This window comes from Manihot esculenta, chromosome 4, assembly GCF_001659605.2.
Source record: "Manihot esculenta cultivar AM560-2 chromosome 4, M.esculenta_v8, whole genome shotgun sequence".
Classification (NCBI taxonomy): Eukaryota; Viridiplantae; Streptophyta; class Magnoliopsida; order Malpighiales; family Euphorbiaceae; genus Manihot; species Manihot esculenta.
Window position 1 is genome coordinate 55,205 of NC_035164.2, and position 20,234 is coordinate 75,438.

General features: G+C 33.2%; 1 protein-coding gene and 1 long non-coding RNA gene across 4 annotated transcripts; both read left to right on the plus strand.

Annotated features, from left to right (window-relative positions):
• The first annotated feature begins 3,605 nt into the window (after positions 1-3,605).
• LOC110613085 (serine/threonine-protein kinase Nek5) lies at positions 3,606-12,304 on the plus strand. Of its 3 annotated transcripts, none has more exons than XM_021754019.2 (15): positions 3,606-4,401; positions 4,514-4,580; positions 4,701-4,766; positions 4,888-4,934; positions 5,026-5,071; positions 5,185-5,265; positions 5,360-5,402; positions 5,485-5,534; positions 6,704-6,785; positions 6,864-6,913; positions 7,502-7,575; positions 8,084-8,135; positions 8,225-8,872; positions 9,181-10,703; positions 11,498-12,304. In XM_021754019.2, the coding sequence occupies exons 1-14, from the start codon at positions 4,304-4,306 to the stop codon at positions 10,693-10,695; spliced, it is 2,919 nt and encodes a 972-aa protein (XP_021609711.1). In that variant the 5' UTR covers positions 3,606-4,303; the 3' UTR covers positions 10,696-10,703; positions 11,498-12,304. The 3 variants fall into 3 exon arrangements, with proteins under 3 accessions (XP_021609711.1, XP_021609713.1, XP_043811816.1); XM_021754021.2 differs by lacking the exon at positions 11,498-12,304 and having other exon boundaries at positions 3,606-4,201; positions 4,302-4,401; positions 9,181-10,983; XM_043955881.1 differs by lacking the exon at positions 11,498-12,304 and having other exon boundaries at positions 3,608-4,401; positions 9,181-10,983.
• Positions 12,305-15,818: 3,514 nt separating this feature from the next.
• Positions 15,819-17,276, plus strand: LOC110614173. Its single transcript, XR_002487746.1, has 2 exons — positions 15,819-15,897; positions 17,082-17,276. It is a non-coding gene; the product is annotated as an uncharacterized LOC110614173 (long non-coding RNA).
• Positions 17,277-20,234: the final 2,958 nt, after the last annotated feature.

The following is a 20,234-nucleotide window of genomic DNA, read 5'->3' on the forward strand; positions in this document are numbered from 1 at the left end:
CAGTCAAGATGCCAGAATGGGCATTGATATTTTTTCTTGAATCAATTTGAACAGGATACTACTGTGTACTCTATTTAGCTTAAGGCATGGTCTTCAATATCTTCTCCATGTTTCTTTGTTCTGTAATCATTCCCTCAAACAGTTTCACCTGCAGCTATAGCTTTCTTTACCGTTGCATTAAGAGAATTCAATGCGTTGTTGCTTCTGCATTATAAATCTCAAATGACTTTTGAGCCTGTAAATGTAGGCATTTTGATGGAGAATAAAAGTTGTGAAAAAAGAAACCCAATCTGACATATGTGGTTCTAGTGTTGACCCTAATTCTAAGTTTCCTTGAGTCTTCTAATTTTTTTTTTCTTGGGTTTCTTGTCATATGCTCATTATGGCATTGAATAAGCAAGATTTAAGTAATATTCAAGTGAATTTTAACCGAATGATCTCATCTTATTTAGATCGTTGTTAAATCTATTTGAATGTAATGCTATGATTTCCAGAGAAAATAGGGTTTACAGTGGTTTAGTAAGCTTGGTTTGAGAGGAGGGTGTTCCTCTCCTTTCTTTTCTTTTATCTACTAGTGACGTCCAACGACCTTGCTGCTATTGGACCATTTGTCTCTGTCATACGAATATGTACGCGTCAGACGTTTGCTCCATACTAAACGACCATTTAATTTTCCTCCTGGTACGCGTGTAAACAGATCTACTAGGTGGATAGGTCGGTTATCACCTCTCCTGCTAAGCCCCATGACCGAGCTGGGGGTGAAGAAACTGAGGCCCAAGGGAGGGCCTATCTCAAGGCCGAATGGTCTGGGCCGGCCCATTTAAAAGGCTTCGTGAACTTTGGACTAGAGCTGTCATCATGGACTCGACCTCGTATCGAGGTGGTGAAATTCAGCGGTCATCAAAATATATAAGGTAAATCTTAAATATCCTTGAATTTTATCTTGATTCGAATTTTACGATTCTGGATTTGATTCTTTAGTTTTGCTATTCAAATCTATAAGGTAGATGAATTATAACTCAATTTAAAACAGGTAATCAATATGAACTAACAGAATTTCCACCCTATTCAATTAATTAGTTATAAAGAATTTGTTAAATTTTATATTTTTAAAATTTAAGATCTTATTTATTTTTACTATAAAAAAGTGTATATAAAATTCCTAGATTATCTTTCTTTCAACTAACCATTTTTTGTTCTCTTTCTCTTCTTTCTTTTCAATTAATTTACTTATACTAATTATAGTTATTAACTTAAGATAATTTATATTAATAATAATAATTTGTTATCTTTTTTAATTATTTAATTATTTAAATAAATTTAAATGAGATTTTCAGTATATATAACTATTTTCTATAATTTGAAAGTTTATAATTTATAACATAAAACTTCATAACATAATGTATACGTATTATTTTATTATGAAGAATATTTCTATATAGATGAATCATAATTCTATATTTATTAAAATATGGATATAATTTTTAAAATATATATTATTGTTTATTAATTTTTAAATTTTAGTAAATTTTAGATTTGTCTCAATTATCGATTCATAAAATAAAGATTTTGATTTTCGATTTGACTCTAAATTTGATAATTATATTTAAAATTAGCTCGTATTTGTGTAAAATTTTTCTTATGGAAACTATTTTATGAAAATAAATGTAATTGTGAATGATCGCTTAACAATATTGTTTCTAAAATTCTGTGAATTTCAAATTCTGAATTTTAAATCGTGAACCCTCAATTTCACAAATTTCAGCTTCACAATTCTATAAATTATATTTACATGTTCCATGTTCTTCTCAAACCTATATATATTGATTGTAAGTTACGACTTTATAATTTCAGTTTTATTTTCATATTCCTAATAGCAATGTAATTCACATACATAATATTATTTTTTAAAATATTTCATAAATATTCAACAAATATTATATTTACTTCAAACTAATTTTATTTCTGTATTTTTCTTAGAATTTGAGTTATATACATTATTAATTATAAAAACAGATATATTAATGCCTAAGAAACCATTATTTGTGTACTTATCTAAAAAATCTCATAAACTTTTATGACATTTATAATCCCGCATTTTTAATCTAATCAATTATTCATTAGCTAATTATTTTCATCATTTTCTTTTTTTACCCTTACTAAGTCTAATCTTATAGTACATTTCAAAAAGCATCTCTTTTTCTTAGTATGCTAAACTATGCACTATAATCACCATAATATCTAATATCATGTTCTGCTTCAAGCTCTTTAATTCTTAAAGTGTGAAAAATTACTTTACTTTTTGAAAGGATAATTTTTTTTTTAAATGGCTTAATTTTTCTTTTGACATAGAAAAATATTTTTCCTTAATTAAAATTTTCAAATGCTCTAAGCTTTAGACAACATAGAAAATGTTTTTCTAGAAAATATTTTTTATGAAATAAAAAGACATCTGAAGACGTGTGTTAATTGGTATAAGGGCATTTTAGATATTAAAATTTTTTAGGTAATGTAAGGAGTAAAGTAGAGATTTCAATATATTTCAGAGTGTACAGTGGAGAATTTAATATATTTCAGGGACTAAACAACATTTGACCCTGAAATAAAATTCCAAAAACAATCAGCTGCACGTTAGCATTGCGAGGCAAGAGGTTTGCAGCACATGGCGTTGAAATGAAAGGAAGGAACTGACAGCAAGATACATTAATGGACGTGTTATTGTATGGATCGAAACCCCATTATTCAGTATTCACCACTTGTGGCACTCTAATCATTTGCATAAAACTGTCAAAACTCTTCGCTTTCGTACACACCACACAGATGAGATATGTTATAGGCAAAGCTGCAAAAGACAGCTCTTCAATGTTATTATTACCATGTTTTGCATGATTTTATTTTTTAATCAATATATAAATCTTGTATTAATTAAACTAATCTTTGTATTTGAATATAATTTTAATTATTTTAAAATGGAAATGTGATTGTGCTGCTGAAATTTTAACTGCTTTTAGTTTAATTAAAATTACAGATTTGATTATTCGAATTTAGGTTATTCAAGAAAATTTTATTTTTAAACGTGAAAGTGTTTTATATTTTAAAAAAATAAACAAACCAATTAAATAATTTCATTTTTAATTTTGAAAATTGATTAGAATAGCACCCAAAATTAAAAGTTGAGCCAATGAATTCAAAATTCATATGTTTTAATTAAACACAAATCGCACAAAGGTTGAATTGCTTTAAACTTCGTTTTCCTGTTTTAGTTTGGAAATGGAAATGTATTTAATTTTCCCAATCTGAAGTGTAATGATTCAAGCAGTTGTTGTCTCTATAGATAAAAGAAGCTTTAACATATTTATGGAGAGCTTAAGAATCTAAATAATTTATCATTTGATGACTAATACTTGTAGGGCCAGTAAGTGAAGACATACACCATCACCATGTGCACATATAATTCAATACAATAGGGGATTAGTCGGTTGAGTCAAATCTTAAGTATATAAATTTGAATTGTGATTATTAAGATCAGAATATCAGGCCAAAATCTCACAGACCACTTCCAAGTCCCAACAACAAGAAAAAGGCCAAAAGATAAGCTCTCAACTACCAGGAAGCTTGTATAGACCAGCTGGTTTTGTCGGTGTGGAACCAAGCACCCCCATAAGTCCCACTGAACCATGAGAGAGAGAGACAGAGAGTTGCCAAATGCCATTTTTTTAACGCAGGCCAAATGCCAATTGAACCCAAAAAAAAACAAGGGAGTTCAGTTCACTACACTTAACTGGTGGAATAAACCACATTCTCTAGTGTAGTTACCTAAAACAAGACCTAGATACAAATGTAGCTGAACAAAAAGGCACTCTTTTTTAATTTTTTTTTTCTCGGTTAGAGAGCGAGAAAGAGGGATAAAAGCAAGAAAAATACATTCAAGCACAAACGTCTTCTTACTCCAAAAGAAGTGAATCACACATATTATTTCTCTGGTGCTTTGTTGACTGCAAGGAAAGGGAGGAAAAAAAAAAGTAAGAGAAAGATACCCCAAAGTCGGGAACCAAATGTTTAGGTTTCAAGAAAAAAAATCTCAACCTGACGCCATTACTGATGAAATGAATCCATTGTAGTTCTTCAATTGCTGGATCTATGAGGAGGAGGAGGATACGGTGGAGATTCAGAATAGAAAGGGAAATCAAAATGTTGTGATGTGAGAATTAGTCTGTGATTCCATATTTGTTTTAGAGCGATAAATTTCTTGTTTATTTGTTGGGGGCATTGACCATTTTTAATTGATTGGAGAGAGGAAGTGATGGAGTCTCGAATGGATCAGTATGAGATCATGGAGCAGATCGGTCGCGGTGCTTTTGGCGCTGCCATTCTCGTTCATCACAAATCCGAGAAGAAGAAGTACCTCTCTCTTCCCGTCTCTATTTATTTAAATAAATAAATGAGATATATAAAATTTTTGAATGAATTGTTTTGGTTGTGTCTGATTTTTGTTTTCTTTTTCAACTGTTAGGTATGTGTTGAAGAAGATCCGACTTGCACGGCAAACTGAACGATGCAGGAGATCTGCTCATCAAGAAGTAGGTTTCAGTCTCTCTGCTGGTGTCACCTCTGATCTGCCGTGTGCTTTTTCTAATGATTTAGCCTTCGCCTTAATGCTGATTTATTTAATGGTAACGTTGCTGATTTATGTAATTTAGATGGCTCTTATCGCGCGGATTCAACACCCTTACATTGTAGAATTCAAAGAAGCATGGGTTGAGAAGGTACTGTTGGGAAATATCATAGGAAACCAAAGCTTTATCAAATATGAGTTCTTTTGTCACGTTCTTATGTGTGTTTGCAATTTTGTAATAACTGAATGAACATTTCCTATCTGTAATTTAGGGTTGCTACGTTTGCATTGTCACTGGATACTGTGAAGGAGGTGACATGTGAGTACCAACAATTAGTTGAAATTTGGTTTATAGGATTTGAGTGATTAACAAATGAATTCACATTGTTATTTTACAATATTGCTGACAGGGCTGAATTAATGAAAAAATCAAATGGGGTATATTTTCCTGAGGAGGTAACCTGAATTCCTCTCTCCTTTTTCTTTTCTTCCTTCTCCATGTCCATATGTTTGAATTTATTTTCAGTGTTGACTTCCTGTATTGTTTATGATTCTTGAAAATTTCTCAGAAACTCTGCAAGTGGTTTACACAACTACTGTTAGCTGTTGAATATCTGCATGCGAATTTTGTTCTGCATCGTGACCTGAAAGTATGTGAATAAGTATATGGACAAGTCATGTTATTTTAGTTCTTACTTTTGGAAATATGTTATGGACTGAATGAGTTAAGTGCTCTCTTGGCAGTGTTCCAACATCTTTCTTACCAAAGAACAGGATGTTCGCCTTGGTGTGTTTCTCTTACTGACATTTAGTTACAATTTCCTTGGACTTGTGTAACTTATTAATTTTTGTTTATTGGTCATACTTAGGTGATTTTGGACTTGCCAAAACTTTGAAAGCAGATGACTTGGCCTCCTCGGTATATGTTCTTTTATGGATTGGTTTTTGTTTCAAATGTTTCTTACTGCCATTTGCCTATTTATGGAGGAAATGGAAGTTCTTTTGCATGATTTCCTATTTCGTAGTCAAGAGGTTTTTCGCCTCTTTTTTTCTTTTGTTTGGTAATAAACGTGTAGAACTATATGAAGCAGTATGTTGTCAAACTATCTCCTTTTGCATTTGAGACTTATTGCATGAAGATGAAATTCTTACAGTATAAGATGTAAAATTAATGTAGTGTATTAAATGTGTAACAATTCATCTTTTGGAAGTGGCAGCCATACTCTATTTTCTTATAAAAAACAAGGGCCTAATACACCCCCCAAAAGCTAGCTCAAGGTGAAGAGATTCCCAAGATTTTGTAATAGGCACATTACTCCTATCCAAACTAATGTAAAAATTTTAACACACTCTCTAATACCCAGAACATGTGAAGTGTGAAATACTTATGGAGAGCTGAATATTGGATGGGGAGATGTTCGATACCATCTTAAGAAAATAAGTGGGGCCTAACTCACTCCCAAAAACTAGCTCAAAGAGGGAAAAAGTTCCCAAGGCTTTATAAGAGGCATATTACTCCTAATTCAAATCTATGTGGGAATTTAACATATTTTTCTTTCTAGTGCAGTTGAAGTTCACATGGCCAAAGTTTAGTTCTTTCAATTTTCACTATAGTTGTTCATGTCTAATCGTTTCACTAAAATGAGGGTGTGGACTGGCGAATCCTTTTTGAAAACTTCTTTCATTTTTGTAATGATAGAAATCTGATCAAGGGAAGAAATTCTCAAGTCCTATCATATGAATGTTATTATTGGCGGTCAGAACATATGTGCTTCATTGCACAACAACAATGACAACAAATAATCTAAGAAAGAGCCTAATATTGCTAAATGGAAGTAGCATGTTAAAACTAAATCACTTTTTAGTTATATGTTATCCCATTAAAGTTTAAACCCAAACCAGAGAAGAAAAGTTATGTTTTAAAATTTACTCTAAGGTTACATATCAAGTGCAGCTGCTCATTCTTTATGAATTTATTTACAATTTGACAAGGGGATCAACGTATATAGTAATTCCATAGTGTAAGAGGTCATAGTTATTTGCATCACTATCAGGAAAATAATAGTTGTTTTGTATCCATATGAGCAGGTGGTTGGGACTCCCAATTATATGTGTCCTGAGCTCCTTGCGGATATTCCTTATGGTTTCAAATCAGACATTTGGTCTTTGGGTATGTCCCTTCCAGATAATATATGTAAATTTTGTGCCTTCCTTTTGTTTTTGGCTAAAATGTTTCATTGCTGATCAGGATGCTGTATGTATGAGATGGCTGCTCATCGCCCTGCCTTTAAAGCTTTTGTAAGAATTCCATGTTCTTTCTTTCCAGATATGATTTTTTTTATTTATTTATTTTCATGAAAATGGTGTTTATGTGCTGCTTCTTGCCCAAACAGTGTGTTCACATGCAGTTCATGATATCTTTCTTGATATTATGTAAAAGTAGAACAGGTTGTATAATCTATTACTGGAGTCAGCCATCAACTCTTGTTGGTATTAAAGTATACATTGATTCAGTAAATGGAACATGACTTTTTCTTTGTGATTGTTAATAATCCTTACTTTAGTTGTAGTTAATCATTGTTTTCATTGCAGTTTTTATGGACTGATAATAGTTGCAAACTAGCTGTGTTTTTGTACATTGTGACAAATTATGCATGTTCTACAGTCACTGCATAAAATATTACGCAAGAAATTAGCAACTGCTTTAGATTCCAAACACTGTTGCCTTTACAGTGCATATTCCAGAATGTTAAAGTTCTTTAGAAGTATGCATGATGAGGGTTTAATCTCAAGCATCTGTTAAAGGTTTCTGTAACTTTGTTTATATTTGGCTGCATGAAATTTGTAGCTTTCTCTTCTTACTAAATGCCTCTGTATGTCTTACAGGACATGGCAGGACTGATAAGTAAGATAAATCGTTCCTCAATTGGCCCTTTGCCTTCTTGCTACTCTCCAGCCTTGTAAGTCATGATGCACTGTTATAAAACTTACTGTTCTCATGTATTTTATAAAATACAGTATCAGGGATTAGATCACCTGTCTTGATACTCGCCTGCATGGCCACTAGGCAATTGCTACTTGTAGCAATGCTCATGCTCTGGCGATGGCTGCAACGTTATAATTAATAGGTCATGACTTACTATATAGGTATACTTACAGCTTCCTATTTTCAAAGAAAAGCTTCTGTGGATTTTGTTGATGCAACTACAGATCTTCAGATTGATTTTTAACCATTTGGTGACCTACTCTTACGTGTTCCATTTTTTTTTTCTTTAATTAGTGCCAGGCAAAAAGATAGATTTCAGGCATTCTTCAAAATAAGACATGAGACATGTGAATTGGCTTTAATGAATCAACCATGTGGATAGCTAAGACATCCACTAGGCTCTTTGTTCTTTCTAGCTTTATCCCTAATATTCGTGATCCACCATTGTATCACTGCATGATAGCTTATCTTTTTATGTGCAGGAAAACATTAATCAAAGGCATGCTGAGAAAGAACCCTGAGCATCGACCTAGTGTAAGCATCTCTCCTAAATATGGATCTCAATTTTCAGGAATCTTTGCTTGTAGGACTTCATCTTAAAATTCTGGAGTTGCTTTGTCCAGGCATCAGAGGTTTTAAAGCATCCTTACTTGCAGCCTTATGTTGATCAGTATCGTCCATCCTTCACTCCCCCAACGACCTGTTCTCCTGAGAAGCCCTTTTCTACCTGTCAGGATTCTCGGAAAAATATGGCTGAAAGCCAGAACAGTAATAGTTCTAGTAGCGATAAAGATGGTTTGCTTTCCAGTGATAGAAATGTCCAAGTAATGGTCTCAAATTGTGAGCACAAAGCCAGTGATACAGATTTAGCTTCTATTGATGATGAAGATGATGATGACCAGAACATGCGAAGCAAAGAAGGGAGCAGCCCCACCTTATGCACCGTTAAAATGGATGAAAATAGGGTGGTGAAACCTTATCATGATGAACATGGATCCAATGTTGAATCAAAGCAACCAAAGACCATTAAAAGTATTATGATGGCCTTAAAAGAAGGAAAAGCTAGAGAAAATGGTTCTCCAATGAGAGGTAACCGTATAAAGGTTGCAGGTTCTCAAAGAAGTAACACTGAAGTGCCTCCCAAAGTTCAGAAACCCAGTGCCCTTATTTCTTGTTTGAAGTCTAATGCAGACACACCTACAATTTCTCCATCAAAGGTTGCTTTTGATTCTGCAAAGCGGGTTCAGGGATCACATCATTCAAAGCAGCAGGTATAATTAGATCTTATTATTTTCTATTATTTTTAGGGTCTATTTGGCATTGCTTTGAAACTGCTGTTGAGGAAAGCACTTTCTAATTATATTTGTTAGAAGGGATTAAAATTGATTTAAAATTAAGTTTGATCAGTTTAGTCATAAAACATTAAAATAAAAAAACAAGTTTTCCAAAATGATTTTCCAATAACATCTAAAGCAATGCTCTTTTCTAGAAAGCAGTTTTGGCCTCCAGGCCACCATGCCAAACAGGCACTTGTATGTATGTGAAGATAATCACTTATATTGGAAGTATACCTTTACAGTTACCCATAATTGACTCTACACCAAAAGCAAAACCTAGACATGATGGTATTCCTTCATCTGTTCCATTAAAGCATGTTGATGATGGGCTTCCTGCAAAGCAAAGGCAAAAAACTCCTCCTTCCAATCTGGTTAGGCGATGTGCATTTCCTGGACGGACAAGACAGGTGGGAACTGATGTTCCAAATGGCGTCACTCACACCATTAAGTTAAGTCCAACTGAGATGACCCAAGCACCTGAAAATCCTCAGTATCAAGTTCATGATGGTCCTCTTTTACATTATCCAAAGGAGGTCAGAGAGGAGACTCGGACTGCTATATTTGGAGCTTCCAGAGGAGTGCAAACAGATAGCAGTAATTCTGTCTCGTCTTCAGTGTCAGTCCAAGCATTTGAGCTTTGTGATGATGCAACAACTCCATTGGTTGACATGACAGAACAGACACTTCCTGATGTTGAGCTCACAAAGAACATAGAATTACATCCACCCAGCTGCTCAGTTGCTTCCCTTTCGGATTCCAAGTCATCAAATTTGTCTGGAGAAAACTGTGAATACGCTTATAAATCTGTAACGCATTCATCTGAAACCTCAAAGCCTGTGGTGGTCCTTTATCCTCAGAAAAATACTGTTGTTTGTGATGGAAAAGTGAGTTCAAGTGCTACTCTGGATCCATCAGTCACAAGTTTTGAAGAAATTTCGATTTGTGAAGATAATATCATTACAAGTAGGCCTGATACTGTGCCACAATCAAATCTTGCATCTAGATCAAGTGGTGGTGACAAGTTCACTGTAAGAGAACTTCTATCATCAGTTCAGGAGACTGCTTCTTCAATTGCCTCAGTGACATCTTCTAGCCCAAAGAATTTGCAGCCAGAGAAAGGAGTCATTTTGCAAAACCCAATGACTGAGAAGCCAAGTGCTGCCCAACTTCCTGCTGCTTTTGATGATGTTATACATGTTATTAGACACAGTAGTTTTCGTGTTGGGAGTGAACAGCCAGTTATGGAAACCGTGGAGATGGGAGTTCAAAATGTGGATGTTGGAAAGCTATTGAATGTAGTAAGAGATGAATTAGAGGCGAGAAATATGACTACACCTGTGACTCTTAAATCATCAAGTTGCTCTGAAACTATGAAATCAAATATGTCAGATCATTCTTTGAGATCAAATATTTCAGATCATTCTGGCACTAAGGAAATGGATAATAAAAATGTGGTTCCTCCAGTTCCAAAATCAGGTACTTCTGAGCCAACAAAACCTACCTCCCTGGTTATGGAAGAGGAAGCACACGCAAAGGAAACTTTAGATGTTAAGTCCTTTAGGCAGAGGGCAGAAGCACTTGAGGGGCTTCTAGAATTGTCTGCTGAGTTGTTGGAGCAAAACAGATTGGAAGAGCTTGCTGTGGTTTTGAAACCTTTCGGGAAAGACAAGGTTTCTCCGAGGGAGACAGCTATCTGGTTAGCAAAGAGTCTTAAAGGAATGGTATTGAAGACAATGGATGGAGCTCATGAATCATGATAGCTGTGGTAAGCAAGCTCTTGTTATACATGTATTGATACGTCCAGTAATTTTAGCCTTTTAATGATTTTTCCAAACTTAACTTCCATTGAATTTTTAAAGAGAACAAACAGGTCTTGTCTTCTCCTCTGACCTCTCCTCCTGCTTCCACTTTTCTTTTTTTTATTTGTCTGTAATTCTTTCTTGTGCACTTCGTTTTGTACATAGTGAACATACAAATTATGTCTCCTGGCAAAATGTATTGGTGTGCGGTCTTAATCGATGATTACAAGGTTTGGGTGCAATCAATATTTAGGCATCATTAGTTATTCTTGGCTGATAAAATTAATTTCTGACCTCAATGAAACCAACATCCTTTATCAATCAAATTACCAAAATCGTCCTTTCACCTTTTGTCGAACAACCATATATATATATATATATATAAATTTACTATTTAGTTTCTATATTATAGAACTGGTCCTTTTGTTTTAAATAATCTATTGAATCATTTCTAACATTTAAAAAAATCTATTAATTAATTTCTCTGTTAATTTTAACCGTTAAATATTATAAAAAATTCTAAAATGTCACTCGATAGAGGAATTAATTCGTTAAATATTATAAAAAAATTTTAAAATGTTACTCAGGATTAATTGGTAGATTTTTTAGAAATTTAATAAATTTTTTAAAAATTTAAAAATTAAATAGTAAAATATTTTAACAGTTGAAATTAATGAATAGACTAATTAAAGGCATTTTAATACATGTTTTTAAAATTAAGCGATCAATTACGGAGTTTGCACATGGCTTGTGGAGGCAGATTGGTGCAAAGATAGCAGGTGGAATGAGCTTTGGTGGAAGACTTGCTAAGCAGGCGAGACTTGTCATGTTGACGCTGGAGAATAGACTTGCTGGCAGGCTGACTTGTCAAGAAGCACGACCTGGTGACGGGACCTTGTGCAGGAGTGACCTGGACACTCGGCAGGTCTACGAAGTACTCGACAGTCCAAAAACAGGCAGGGGTACTTGGAGCTCGAAAGCCCGAAGTGCACAGACCTGCATTGCCCCGGTCGGCATTGGCAGGTGCTAAACATATGTGAAACAGGGCTAGTACGCGTGAATTAGAAGTTTGGATTCTGCATGGCCCAGGCCGGCAATGGCAGGTGCTAAACATATGTGAAATAGGGCTAGTACGCGTGAGAGAAGTTTGGATTTTAAGAAGCTATAGGAGAATCCAGCGCCCAAGAAAGAGGGCGACAACAGTTTTGGGAGAAGTACTTGGGAGTTACAATCCGCGAGAATTGTCAAATAGCGTGTCTTCCTTTCTTTCAAAAAAAGAAGAAATAAATTTGTAAGTCCTTGACTAAGGCAGGTGGAGATACATCTAAAAGAGCTTATCAAAGTACTAGGTATCCAAACAAAGAAGCAAAGTTTCCAAAAGAGCTTATCAAAGTAGCAGGTATCCAAATAGAGAAGCAAAGCCACCTTCAGAACAAGACAAATGATCAAAGATTGTACAGTTGTCTTCCTTTGGTCATTTATTTAACCTTTAGCATGCAATGGCCAATGCAGTAAACTTTCTTAACTTTATTCATAAAAATAAGATGAATTCCATATTAATCAAAACCAGACACACACAAGCAATCATAAACTTAACAAAAATAGAGCAAATCTCTAATTCCTCCCCATGAAGTATAATTTTGTAAATTTATAATCAAACAAAAAATATATACGCCGATCACTCGAAGAGGGAAAGGGAGCAACCCACATCCCCATCCGAAATGGGTAGAGAGACCAACTAAATTCGGCAAGGAGAAAGATGAAGCCTCATATGTTAACTCTCAAAAGGAGAGAAACTCTGTTCATTAGCGTTGAAACATTGTTGCGGAAACTCTTTAATTCTATTAACAATTTCTTTAAGCTTTTTTTTTTGTATTAAGCTATATTTATATAGTCTCATCATAAATCACAATAAGTTTTAGGCACATGATTGTATTTTACTATTATTATTATTATTATAAATATTATTTTGTATTTATTATAATTATTATAGATGACTTGAGGTACAGTCCGGCCTAAATTTAGGATTAGTGTATGGTTTTGTAAGCTTGAGTTTTCTTGATCCCTTTCCTTCTTATTTCTCTCCCATTTTGTCATTTTGAATGTGCTATTTCTGGCCCATGTTCTAACATAAACGCCAGGCCATGCAAAATGATCTTCGAAAATACGAGGCTTCAAGCGGCCATTTAATCCCTCGACCAGCCTTTAAGGAACATGCTCACTCCTTTTCCGGGTTTTGTTCTAATGAATATTATAAGTGGTGGGGCCTAACTGGTTTTAGGTCCCTTGGGCTTATGATTGTCTCCTGAGGTTTAGGTCTCAGCCAAGCCAAGCCCTCCTTTGAAGGTATTTTATGGGCTCTTATTGCGTTGGCCTCGTTTGTTACGGTATGGGCCATCATGAGCCTTGAAGATCGGAGCCTGTTGCCTTGTGGTCTGAAACTGATTTGTAGTGCCCTTTACTTCCTCACCAATTATTCTATGATTGGTAAGGGGTAAATATCGAGACTTCATTTAATTTTACTTAGCTCGAGAGATGGATTTTGATAAGTGCCATTTTTTTTAATCTTCTTCTATTTTCAAAAATTGTTTTCCATATATCACTCCTCTTCCTGCTACGCTTTTGCTACTCTGCTTTCTCTTCTTCTATAATCTTGCTATCTCAACTTGACGTACATTATCGTTCTTTCCATGGCTTCTATTGACATTCCTGCAGTGGACGATTCAGTCTCTTCCATTACCCCTTCCTCGTTGCTCCAACATCTTTTCCAGAACCTCATAGATACAAAGATTTTTAGAATTAGGGCCTCTTCAGATAACAAGAGAATAGCTTTGTCCAACCCATCTCTCAGGGGTTTAGTAGATGCTCAGATTGGGCGCAATTTGGTATTCTTCCTCAAATAATATGAAATTGGGTTGGCTTTCAATTTACCCCTTTTTTTTTTCATTGAGGTTATTCAACATTATAGAGCGACTCCAAGAATGTTGACGCCTAATTCCATTTTATTCATGAGTTGCTTCAAATCAGTCTGCTTATGTTGGGGTTTTACTCTTTTTATCGACTTATTCTCGATCTTCTTTAGTTTGGTCAGGTCAAGCAATGGGTTTTATTATTTCTACCCCTGGACAAGGTTATCTATCTTTACAAGTTATAAAGATTCAATCAAGAGATAGATTGAGAATTTTGCTATTATCAAGCTAAAAGAGAGCTATAGGGTCGAATGGAACGTCGACTTATCCTAGGAGAGTACCTTAGGACTGTAATAAATTTCCTAGATTAAACCTTGAGTTTGATCTTATTCCACACACAACTTCAATCCTCCTTATGTTGGAGAAAATTTACATCCTATTATTCTGTCTCCTTCAACAAATCCAATACATATTTTCGTTGATTCAAGAAGATTCCCGCCTTTGATCTTGAAACCTCAATTCATGCAACCAAGGTCTCTCATTTCAAAATCTTTTGATAGATGTTCTTGCAATCTTCTTCTTTCTTTCGGATCATCTCTTATAACTATCATATCATCGACATAAATAATAAATGTTGTAATTTTTCCATCCTTCCTTTTAAAAGACAAAGTATGGTCTTGATTACTCTGTCAATAACTAAAAGCTGCCATTGATTGTGTGAATCACCCAAACTAGGCTTCTGGTGATTGCTTCAACCCATATAGCACCTTTTTCAACTTAGAAACCTTCGTGCCGATTGAGTTTTCAGTTATACTTCCTTCTCAATATAGACTTCCTCATAAAGTTCTCCGTGCAAGAAAGCATTCTTCACGTCAAATTGTTTTAATGGCCAATCTAGATTTGCCGCTAAGGATAGCAAAACCCGAACAATATCCATCTTGGCTATAGGAACAAATGTCTCCGTATAATCAATGCCATATGCTTGGGTATATCCCTTCGCAACTAATCTCGCATTGCATCTTTCAATTGAACTATTTGCATTTTATTTCATTGTATACACCTAACAACAGCCAATAGTTTTCTTTTCAGCAAGACATTCAACCATATCCCATGTTTCATTCTTTAGTAAGGACTTCATTTCTTCAACATTGCTTCTCTCCAGTTAGGGGCAGCTAGAGCCTCCTGTACACTTTTAGGTATAGATACACCAGACAATTGGTTCATAAATGCAAGATTTGATGCAGAAAAATTAGAGGTAAAATTAATCATAGGATAATTGGCTTTACTAGAAAAATCAGGTTCATAAGTAGCCTTTGGAATACCTCTAGTATTGCAATTTGGTAACTCTTTTATAGGCATGGAAATACATTGGGAGGATGATTGGTTTGGTACTTCTTCATGATCCACTTCTTCTGTATGATTCAGTTCAAACACTTCCTCATCATGATTTGGTTCCATCATTTGATCGTGATCGGGTTCACAAATAGTAGGTTGTGTGGCTTCTTCAATAATAGTTATGTTGCTACTCTCACTTTCATCGTATACGAAAGTCCAAATTTCATCATGATACTCCCCCTGAATTCCAAGCTCTCCTTTAAAAAACATGACATTTTCGTGGAACATGACTGTAACATCCCAAAAATAAAAATAAAGTAAAAATAAAAATAATAAATAAATAATAAATAAATAAAAAGAATATGAATAAAGAAAAGAAAAACAAAAGAAAAGAAAAAAAAGATAATAAAATAAATTAATTAAATTTTAATTTAAAGCCAAGTGGCACAACCAAAGAAAAGTAAAAAAAAAAAAAAGAAAAGAAAAGAAAAAGGAGAAAAGACTAGAAGAGGAAGGGAATTTATTTTTCCCATTCATTTTCTTCTCCTTCCCGTAAACATGCATAAACCCCTCTTCCTCTATCTTTTCTTTCTACCCCAAAAATCTCTAATCAACTATCCATCTTCTCCCAACACATTTTCAAAGTAGAATTTGAAGAAAAGAAAAGAGAAAATTCAAGATTGAGGGAGGGTGAATAGTAACCAAGGGTTTGGAAATTTAAAGGTATATTAGGGGTTTTAATATAGGGATGTTTGTTATTATTTTTATGTGAATATTTATGAGAAATATTGTATTAATATGATTTATTGGTTTATTTTTCATGAAGAAGAAATGGAAGGGAAAAGTGGAAACTCTAAAGGAAAAGGGAAAGAAAAGGAAGATTAGGAAGTTTTAAGCTTGTGAAAGATTTTGGAAGGTTTGTGCTCAACTTTATTTGAATAATTTAAGAATTTATTAAGTATGCTCTATTTGAAAATTTTATTATCCTAGTAAAAATAGACCAAGTGAATAATAGTTTAATTATTTTGTATAATCAAAGTTTGAGAAATAATAGATTCAATAGATAGAAAATTTTAAAATTAATATGTAATTTAACCAAAAACAATTTAGGTTATGGATCTAATGAAATGACTCCATTTTCTTTGATAGAAATATAATTTAGATATAGTGACAAATAAAAAAAATTAGTAGAAAAAAAAAGAGATATTAGATTAGATGAAAAAAAAAATTAAAAGAGTAAGAAAAGTGAGATATAGTGTAAATATGATGTTTAAAAATAATAATAATAATAATATAAGATAAAAATAGAAATTCAAAGAAAAAAAAAAAGAAATAAGGTATATTGTGATAAATAGAAAATATATATATATATATATATTATATTAGGAAAAAAAATAAAAAGAATAATAGTTAATTAATTTATGATTAAAGTATGAATTTATAATTTATGTAGTGGAATTAAATTGATAGATTTATATGATATGACAATACTGAAAAGCAGAGTTGTAATATGATAAAATGTTATAGTTTGAACAATTGACAGTTACACTATATTGAAAGTTTTTTTTTACCATGTTTAAATCTATAAATTATTGAAAGTCTGGCCTAGTAAGTTTGGTGGGAATTGTGAGTTAGTTTAAGGGTGTGGCATGCCATATACAGATCTTGCAGTACTGCACTACAGTTACACTGATTTTTGGGATACAATGAGGTACCCTACAGTTATAGACTCGGCTTTCGAGCCGTACAGTTATTTGGCACTTTGTGCCCTACAGTTACAGTTTCTTTATCTGACTTAATAGTCCTATTTAAATTTATAGGGGCCAAAAAAAATTAATGAATAAATAAAAGTACTGAGAGAAAACAAAACTTTTTACATGATGAAGAAAAAGAAAATGATTATGAAATTAAAGTATGAATATATGTGAATTAATAGTATGATTTAAATTATTTCAAATTATTTGTTATATAGTTATTTGTCATTTGTTTGAATTACTGTTATTACATGAATTTTAATTTAAATGTTTTATTTATAAAAAACAAATTGAGCACTACTAAGCAATTTGCTTAGCGCGTAGGAATTTATTTTTTCTCGCGCAGGTTGTAGACCTCAGTAGCAATAGATCAAGATCTGCATCAACCCAGCCAGAGTCACATCATTATTTATCTTGGGTATATTTTGTAAATTTTATATAAAGTTGATTTTGAAAATTTGGCATGTACATAAAGTTTTAGAGATAAAGTTGTATATGGTTTGAAAGGGATATATATTGAAGATTTTAATTTTGATGTAAATATGGATGATTAGTATAAGTTTTTGTATTGAGACTAATGAGATAATTTATGAAGTGTTTAATCTTGATTGAAATTGTATTGATGTTGAAAGAAGTTTGGGAGTTGAGGTTGAAGTTTATAGAAGTGTGATATTACTTTTCACAGATGGAATTAAGTCAATATTGCAGAGGAAACTCTGCCGGATTTTCGGTAAAAAAAATAAATAAAAATAATAATAAGAGAACAGTTAAAAATGTGATGTCTCCTGCTCGGTTAATTATATGACCGGGTAAGGGGTGTTACAACGACATCCATAGTAACAAATATCTTCCTTGTTTGAGGATTGTAGCATCTATATCATTTCTAATGAGGAGGATAGCCTAGGAACACACATTTCTCAACTCTTGGTTCTAGCTTACTCCTATCATTCTTATGCAAATGAACATAAGCTACACACCTAAAGACCCGAGGAGTTAAATTTGCAATTTTGGGACTAACTACAGTATCCATCAGACAATTAATTGGTGTTTTATATTCAAGTTTCCTGGAAGGAACCTGATTAATGGAGTAAACTGAATGTGAAAGTGCTTCACCCTAATATCAAGCCGGCATTTGTGCTTCAATTAGAGCAGCCCTGACTACTTCCAATAAATGGCGATTTTTTCATTCACCTACACCATTCTGCTGTGGACTATTAGGACATGTAAGTTGATGAATGATTCCTCTATCTGCCAAAAAAGATTAAAGTTCAAACTGCATGTATTCTCCTCCATTGTCAATTTTCAAGACTTGGATTTTTCCCTTGTATTGTGTTTTGATCATTTTGCAAAACTGTTGAAATAAACTTCCAACTTCACTCTTAGATTTCATCATCCAAAGCTAGGTCATTCTCATGCAATCATCAATAAATATAACAAACCACTGTGATCCTCCTAAAGTTGAAATTTTAGAAGGGCCCCATACATCAGAATGAATGAATGATCATAAAAGGTACTAGACTTTTATTTGAATTCAAAGGAAATGAAGCTCTGTGACTCTTTGCAAGTTCACAAATATCACAATACAAAGATGAAATATATATGTCTACAAAACAATTTGGAAACAATTTTTTGATGTAACCAAACGATACATGTCCTAGTTTTGGATTCCACAACCGAATATCTTTCTCATTATTTGAATCAACTACCAATGATTTGCCCAATATGTCTGAATCTTCACTATCTAGATCCAAATAATGCAGCTTCCCTTAGTTAATACCACAACCAATCGTCCTCTTGTTCAAATTTCCTTAAACACACAAAAGTTAGGCAAAAAAATCACAACACTGAAATAAAGCTTTGGTTAATTTGGAGACAGAAAAAAGACAATATTTCAAAGATGGGACAACAAGAACAGTATCAAAGTTTAAATCATATGAAAGAGAAACAGTTCCTTGGCCAATAATAGAGGATTCACTACCATCAGCAGTAGATATATTTGACAAAGAAGATGGTTTAAGATTTTTAACTTGTCTTGCATCAGATGTTACATGATCAGTGCATGCAGAATCAATAATCTATGTACTATTCAAAGTTTTTAAAGTGCAAGCCTTGCCACTTTGATCATCAATACTTGTGGTTGTCACCAATACTTTGCTTTCATTCATTTGGTTCTTCATCAGTGTTGGTAATGGCTGCTATAAGGGAGGTTTTTTACTTTCTATTTGGTGTTTTGTTGTGATCCCACCATTCAGGATACTCAATGATCTCATGATGGGCGTCGAAACCACCAAAAATAAATTTCTATTTTAAAACAAAACTTATGATAATGGTAAGAAGGGTCGATCCCACAGAGACTGGTAAGTAAATTAATTCTATTGAATGAATGAGAAATAAAATAAAATGGGGAGGTTTTGAATGTAGAGAAAGAAATAAAATCAATTCAAAGAAAAAAGCAATTAAATTGAAAAGAAAGAATCAAAATGAGAAACATTAAGTTAAAGGAATAATTTTAGTTTCAGTTTTTGTTGGTTGATCACAAATATAAAATAACTTCAATTTAATTATTGATAAACTAGTTATAGATATCGAAGATACTTTAGGTATCCAATCCTTTCTTAGATTTTAAACTAGTTAAGAGACGCTCGTTAACTAGCTCTAACTTTTGGACAACCGTAGAAGACGCGCCTAGGATTTAATCCAATCATTGCATTAAAAATTAAAAGGACCTGATTCTAACTAACAAACGCAAGACGCTCGGTTCATTTAAGTTAGATTATATTATTCCTGAAGAAAGCTTTACGCAACCTAATTCACTACTTATTCCAGTTTAACTAAACAATTATGGATTTAATTAACCTGAATAGCAATATATCATTCTACCAATTGAGTAATGGCGCATTAATGCAACAACCAATAGAATAATAGTAAGCAATAAATACAGGAATAATATAAATACTAAGAATAATTGATGAAACAATAGAATCACATAAATCTCACAACCAATTAAACTGAAACTTTAATTATCCTTTAACTGAAAAGAAGAAACTTAGCCACACATGTTGATACAGGGCAACTAGCCTTGGATTTTATGGCAGAGTTGGACCGAGGCTAACTTTTATATTTTAATTATTATTTTGGATATTTTGGGTATTTTTATTATTTTGCATATTAGAGTTTTATTTCTATTGTAAATAGCCTCCCTTGGCTATTAGGATTTTAGACTCCTATTAGGATTAGGATTATTTTGCATATTAGAGTTTTATTTCTATTTAGCCTCCCTTGGCTATTAGGATTTTAGACTCCTATTAGGATTAGGATTATTTTGCATATTAGAGTTTTATTTCTATTTAGCCTCCCTTGGCTATTAGGATTTTAGACTCCTATTAGGATTAGGATTATTTTATTTCTATTATAAATAGCCTCTCTTGGCTATTAGGAACTTTTCTTTTCACTTTTCAATCTTTGAGAAATTTCAATAAGACTTTTAGTCTTTCAGCTT

Excerpts from the sequence above, each read along its gene's own strand:
- LOC110613085 (XM_021754019.2), top strand. The coding sequence starts at position 4,304 with ATGGAGTCTCGAATGGATCAGTATGAGATCATGGAGCAGATCGGTCGC. Across the intron at positions 6,786-6,863 it reads ATCAGACATTTGGTCTTTGG|GATGCTGTATGTATGAGATG; the intron begins GTATGTCCCTTC and ends ATTGCTGATCAG. Across the intron at positions 8,873-9,180 it reads CACATCATTCAAAGCAGCAG|TTACCCATAATTGACTCTAC; the intron begins GTATAATTAGAT and ends ATACCTTTACAG.